Source organism: the organism of the source record quoted next, unplaced genomic scaffold (genome assembly GCF_019419815.1).
Source record: "Pyrus x bretschneideri cultivar Hongxiangsu unplaced genomic scaffold, Pyrus_bretschneideri_v1 Contig19, whole genome shotgun sequence".
Lineage (NCBI taxonomy): Eukaryota > Viridiplantae > Streptophyta > Magnoliopsida > Rosales > Rosaceae > Pyrus > Pyrus x bretschneideri.
This window is the reverse complement of record NW_025999490.1, coordinates 1769346-1776254: the sequence shown is the minus strand read 5'-3', so window position 1 is coordinate 1776254 and position 6909 is coordinate 1769346. Positions and strand designations below refer to the sequence as shown.

Sequence of the window (6909 nt, the reverse complement as noted above, 5' to 3'; positions counted from 1 at the left end):
TTTGATCAACGGTCTGTGTTCGTTGATCCCTAGGATCCCAGGAAGGGGACCTGGCGAGGATCCAAATCCCATGTCAACTAATGCTAATTAGAGAATAATGCTAAGTGAGACAGGTTGCTTAAAACTCAAACGCTACGTCACGCAAAATCAAATCAAATCATGCTTAATTGCTAAATAAACATTCTCAAAACAAAATATAAATTAATTATTAGTAAACAATTCAATCCCTATTATATTCGATCAAATTAAAAAAAAATGAAAATCTAAGTCCACTGGTTGAATTGGTAAACATGTCCAACACTCAAGTTCGAGACTACTCTCTGCTAATTAGTATTTTTATTTATTTATAAAGAATGAAGATCACCTGGAACATCTCAAGTATTATTGCGTGTAAATTGAATTTCAAACTGCCGTGCATTATTTCTGGAAGCTAGTTGACAATACACGCAAAAGAAAATAATAATAAAACCTTTTATTGCTCTTACCTTTTTTTTTTTTTTTTTTTTTTTTTTTTTTTTTTTTTGTGTGTGTGTGTGTGTAAAGAAAAGTTTGGGGAGAGGGGATGTTATCCCATCCCATGGTCAAGGCATACAATAAGTCTTTTTGTGAATTTACAGAATTAGTCTTAGCTTATATTTGAGTTTTTACATATCGTCCATCAAAAAAATTTACCGACAACGAAACTCAAACTTAGAGCTTAGCCTAGCGAAGAGAGCGATCTTTACCAACTCGACTAAATCTCGTTGACTTATTGCTCTTTTTATTTTGATATCAAGGTACGTATACATGAGAGCATGCAGACATCACTAGACTCACTAGATAACCCATAAATTTGGTTTAATGTGATACGTGGCCATGCATGATGGAATGGAGTATGTGGAGACACAAATCCTCATGTTTGTGGATAAACTCTTTTGGGTTTGTGGTGAGGACGAAATAATCTTTGTGGCTGCCGAAATTGCTGCATCCTCCGCGTTATTTTTCAATAAAAGTAGCCAGAGACTCCCTTCCATCAAACTTTATATAGACATATGGAAAACAGTTTGAAATGGAATTTTCCACCATGCAACTTCTTTCCTCAACAAAATAATTTCTTCTTTCTAGATTTGAACGTGAATAATAAACAATTGGACGATTTCTCTTTTTTTTTTTTTTCTGAACTTGTAAAGAGTTGTCAATTTTTTTTCCTAATGTTTTGAATTTAGTTTACCCGTAAAGTTTTATAATTGGTCAATTTATCTCTTTAATTTTAATTTTAGCCGATTATTCCACTGAACTTTTAGAATTGGTCATTTCCCCTCTCACTTTAACTTCCTAAAATTCAAACAAAAAGTGTATGTTGAACTAGCGGAAGAGAAGAAAAAGAAAAAAACAAGATGTTGTCCATATTAGAATAAAATTACCTTTTTTGCAATTATAAAATTAAATTTTATGGGGAAAATTGGCTAATTATAAAAGTTCAAGTGGGGTAATCGACTAAAATTGAAGTTTAGGGGGAAATTGGCCAATTATAAAAGTTCAAGCAGATAATCGGCTAAAATTAAAGTTAAGGGAGAAGATTGGTCAATTATAAAAGTTCTGAGTAATTGGCTAAAATTAAAGCTCATGAAAAAAAAAACTAGCTTTTCCTTACAAGTTTGAGAAACAAATCAACAAATCCCTCAAAACAATATAAAGGTACATACAAATTTGCAGTTAGTCAAGTTTTTTCTAATAGTCAATCATTTTCTAAATTGTACCAAAATTGGTTCATTACATATGGGATCGATGGTCGGAAGATTGAATGGATTATCCCGAACCCGCCTCCGCCGCCGTCGCACGAACCATTTATGATGACCGCGTCTGGGTGGATTGTGGTGCTACCATTCCTTTAGGATACCGTTCGGCTTCAGTAAAAATTCTTCCCCTTTAGTTTTTATAGATATTGAGTTTGTACAGTAACTCAACTTTGAGTATGGAATTTACTTTGTTGGTTGAGTGGAGTTACGGTAGTTCAATCTATAAAGGAAGGACTGGAAAGGCAGACTCGATCCTTTCAGTCTCGAGGGATGGCTTCCAACCATTGAACCAAACAACCCGGTGATTCCTCTTCCATCAACATCTCTCGCTTTCTATGGGGAACTACATTTCATAGGCTGATCCGAATTAGGCTTTTTAGGACTTCTACGTGCAGGCATACCCTTTCTTTCTTCTAGCTAGGGTAAAGAGAAAGACTTATATTAGTATACCGACCCCTCCCTTACTCAACAGCCCTCGTTAAGTACACTTCCTTAAGTAACGTACACTCAACCCAGTTCAAGTGGTGAGGTTGTCATTGTAAACTTGAATTCTATAGCAGCAGACGCACACCCAATGAGAAAAGTATCTCGGTTGCAGCCTCTGTATACTTCTTGTATGATCCTATTTTGGTCTAGCATATTAGACCTTCATGATGTGCAATCCTTTTGGTTTTTTTTTTTAAAGAACCAACTGAGGGCTTCGCCACAGCGGTCCATTCTTTCCAGGGTTGGGAAGACTCACAAAGATATGATGTGCAATTTGGTTAAGATATTATGCTATTGTAGAACAACCATCAAATTTGGTCCAAATTAAAGGTAAAAAATAGATTAGTCAGAAAAGAAACCTAATCTTTCTAATCTTAATGTTTTTGAGAATTGAAAGAGATAAGTTTATTCATGACTAGTTTGTTTAATTTCTTTAGTTTAAACAAAAATAGAAGGTTGTCATTCATTTCTTTACTTCTTCAATATACATCGCTTTAACATACATTAAATTAGTGAGTTAGGCAAAGCCACCCTTCGGCTATAGTAGGCTCCATCCCAGTGCAATATTCTAGTCAAATGAATTTCGTGCTTCAACTGTTTTGTAGTTTTGACCACGCTTAGACCCAAATATAAGATTTCAGTCCAAAATTTTCGGTGGTAATTATTTTCAGTACTCTTGGTTAACTGCGAGTTCAACTGTTTTGTATTTAGATTCAAATATAAGATTTGAGTTCAAATTCTTCGATAGTTATTATAGATAACATGAGGAAATACTAGAAAAATAAAACAATTCAATCTGGACAAATTTTCTTCGAAATGAATAATTGCCAATATATATTTCACCAAATTGAAAAATCACAAATCAAAACATACACATCAAAACATATATCACATTACACATCAAAACATATATTTCACCAAATTTCTCTCTCTCTCTCTCTCTCTCTCTCTCTCTCTCTCTCTCTCTGTGCACCCAATTATTGCCCCACTCTAAAAGAATAAGCTCTATTTTATGTATAATGCTCTCTCAAACAATTTACTTGCATTGCAACCTCTTGCAGTTCAACTCTTTCTATCAGAAGGTGGAGCACTTGTTGGCCTTGTACCGGTACAGAACCCTCTTCTTCTTGCTCGAATTGTTCTCGATTGTCAGGACAACCTTCCCGGGTTCGTTGCTTCGGAAAGTGTTGCGAATTGGGCCTTCGTTAGACCCCATTTTCTTCTTCTTCTGAACAATAATGGTGTACGACCCCTCATCAGTTGGAACAAACTCCTCCTTGTAATTCACTTCCCATCCCAAAACAGTCAAGTCCCACACTAATGTGCTACCAACCTGTTATCAAACACCATTAAAATCATCGATTTAGTGAAAAGCTCATGAGGAAAAACAATCCAACAAAACATAAATCAGTTAACATTTTTATTATTAGTACCTCTGCTACATCAATTTGGATGGTTCCAGTGGATCCAGCCCTAAGAATAAGTTCCGAAACAGCGCCATCTTCGGCAGAGAACTCCTTGTCGTTGTCCCTCTTGAAACCGCCATACTGAGCAGGTATCTCCTGAGCTGGAATGTACCTGTTGTGGACAATCACAGCTCATTTGTGTAAGCGTCAGATAATATCAAAACATTCCCCTATACTATACATTGCCTTTTAAGTGGCTCGGATACACCGTCAAGTTCTCTTTGATATTTTAGCGCACATCATGCCGTTAAATTCAGCAACGGATAAAAAGTGAGGGAAATCACTTACTTGAGAAGGGTTTCAGTGACCTTCGCGGGGCGAGCAACGACGAACTTGCTCTTGGTTCTTTGCGTCAAGAAAGGAGATAGCAATGCATTAAGTGCATAATACCAGAAAGGAACATTTATGAAGATCTGCAGATCATCATAAACCATATAAAACCCTTCAAAATTCTGTCCAAGTCATGCTAAATAATCTCAAATAAATTCGATTTGTGAAGTGAAAATGTGAAAGAAGGCTTACATTTTTGGCAACCAACTCAGGGTAGTTGTCCTGCAGAAGCCCAACAGCTTGCTTTGTGGCAATCCGGAGCTCCTTCTTCACCGGCCCGGGAGAGTTCTTGAGGTCGTTGATCTGAAGCAGAGAAGTGACACCACCAGGTCTCAGATCAAGCTTCTGTACGCTCTTCTCCATCAGCTGGAGCCTCCACCTCAGGAACTGCCCCCTCTTCTCCTCATTTCCAAAAGTCTTCTGATAAAGCTCCTCGCTGTCGAATACCCCGAAAATGTTGTAGCAAACGGGGTGGCTTTCGCGATCAACGCCGTTCAAGTAAGCGGCAGAGCTCAGATCGGCACAAACATCCTCGTCCAAAATCGAATCGATCTTGGACTCCTTCCGCCATTGAAGGGTTTTCTTCAGCATCTCGAAAGCCTCATTGACCTTGAACTCCCTAGCCCTTAAGAATTTCAAGAGAACAACATCAGTGCCCTCGAAACCCTTACCGGGGAAAAGTGGCACTCCCCAAAGAGAGATATCCTTGTCTACTACTTCACACCTGTCTTCCGGTTTCTTCGCCTCCTCGCCTTCTTCCGCCGTCTTCTCATTCTCTTCAGCTTCTTCCTCCGTCTTTTTTTCACATTCCTTCTCTGGTTTCTCTTTCTTCTTCTCCTCCTCCTCTGTTTTCACTGCCTCCTCTGTTTTTTCTCCCTCCTCTGCTTTATCTTCCTTCTTCTCTTCCTCGGCTACTTTTTTCTCTTCCTTCTTCTCCTCCTCCTTCTTTGGCTTCTTCTCCTTGAAGATGTTGTTGCCCAAAATGGCCTCCTCCAGCTTTGATTTCAGCTCGCTCAACGCCTTCTTCTCGAACTCCTTCAAATCGGAGAGATAGTTGCTCTCTTCCTTATAAGAAGAGCTCTTCTCAACCGCTTTCGGCTTCGATTCCGCCTCATCCACTTCCTTCACCTTATCATTTCCCTCAACAACCTTCTCATTCTCACACACAACCTTCTCAGCCTCCTCCTGAGGAACAACCACAACTTCCGCCACCTGGGTCTCCTCCGCAGTCATTTTCTCGATCAACCGGAAAATCGAATCACCCGAGAAAATGCAAGAAAATCCCAGAAAGCAAGAGAGAAAATTGGTCGCTCTGTTTGGGAAGAGAGAATTTTAAAGAGGGAAAGTTGCTTGCTCTGCTGTGAACTTGCGGCGTTTAAGAGTGGAGAGAGTTGTGGGCTTTTTGCTTGGGCCGTAACCGTTGTAACGGCTATATATTTTTTTTTAAACTCCCCCAATGGTGGTAGCGGGGACCCACAAACGGTCACATATCTGTCAAAGCCACCGCACAGGAGAGCCGTTAGGTGCATTCTTCTACCGAGGGTGGGGGTTCTGATAGCCTGGATGCCAGCACAGATTTGGCGTTAAAGCACTCACTTTCGGCCCACTTTGGTCTGCGTTGTGCCAGTAGGGAATGATCGTGTGTGGTCAATCTCAAACTGCTTTAACTACATGGACAGCAGTTATTGGCTGGAGGCTACAGAAGTCATAGAACTACCAAAGAATATTTTTTTATTTTTTTGGTTTTTATAGACGAATCCAGATTCTCTTACGAGGATTATGACGATTTGTGAATCGTATTCGTTTATCGTATATAATGTGGTTAAATTTTTTTTAAATATTTTTAGTTAAAATTAAACACAAACAATACTTGATAAAAACTGACCGCATAATATACGATAAACAGACACGATTCATGAATCCTTAGGATCTTCATCAAAAGTATCAGGAGAGGATCATGTTGGTTTGTGGACGGCTAGATTTGCCTTTCCTCAATTGTTCATATTTTTCATGAATATTAAATTAATTATAAAAGTTAATTGGCATAACGCTCTTCTATTTTGTTGGTGAATTAGGTTTAAGAAAATGGCAATATTCCAGGTATATAATCCGTTTGTAATCATCAGCCATCTCATAGTATGATTGAATTTATGTTGTGTGTTTTTTATTAAACTTCTAAATTTTTGTCTATTTTTTCCTTCTTAAAAAGACAATTCAGCATGGACGCAAGTATTAATAAAATGGTCTCATAACTTGGTGAATAAGAAGAAGCACCTACAGGATGGATGCAAGTATTATCCTTCAAGTTACACGTCCAGTCATTCACAAAAGAAATACCGGACTCATTTCTTTAGGACTTAAGTATTGTCTTTTTGCATGTGTGAAACTATTATTTGCACATACAAAAAAATGGCTCGAAACAATAATAAAAAAGGAAAGCTTATAGCTCGTCATCTGGCAAGCTATCATTGGGTGATGACGTCCACCATCTTGTTTGATTTAGGCACTACATGATTAGTTAGTTGGTTGAGCTGCAGCTGCATGTGGTAGATGATTTTGTTTAGGGTCATATGATCCTCTAATTGATAATTAATCCTAATTAGTTGAGGTTGGAATTACCTAATCTCATACATAATACATATTTATGATTTCTTGAAGTGTAAGATATTGCGTAATTTGTGTTAGCTCGAGTGGCGAGGGTAGGTGGGAAAGTAGGTTAGAATTAGGCAAATACTGCCACTCCACATTTTGGTCTTCAATGAGTGCTGGTAATAATGAAGGACTCGTTTGGAAGTATCTTTCAAATGATGAAAAGTGTTTTTGGAGAAAATATTTTTGGACTCTATAAG

The 6909-nt window shown here is 38.1% G+C and overlaps 1 protein-coding gene across 1 annotated transcript; it reads right to left on the bottom strand.

Annotated features, from left to right (window-relative positions):
• Positions 1-3081: 3081 nt before the first annotated feature.
• LOC103952335 (patellin-4) lies at positions 3082-5462 on the bottom strand. Its single transcript, XM_009363906.3, has 4 exons — positions 4253-5462; positions 4019-4143; positions 3698-3842; positions 3082-3597 (listed from the first exon to the last, which is right to left on the bottom strand). The coding sequence occupies exons 1-4, from the start codon at positions 5291-5293 to the stop codon at positions 3340-3342; spliced, it is 1569 nt and encodes a 522-aa protein (XP_009362181.2). The 5' UTR covers positions 5294-5462; the 3' UTR covers positions 3082-3339.
• Between the last annotated feature and the right edge of the window lie 1447 nt (positions 5463-6909).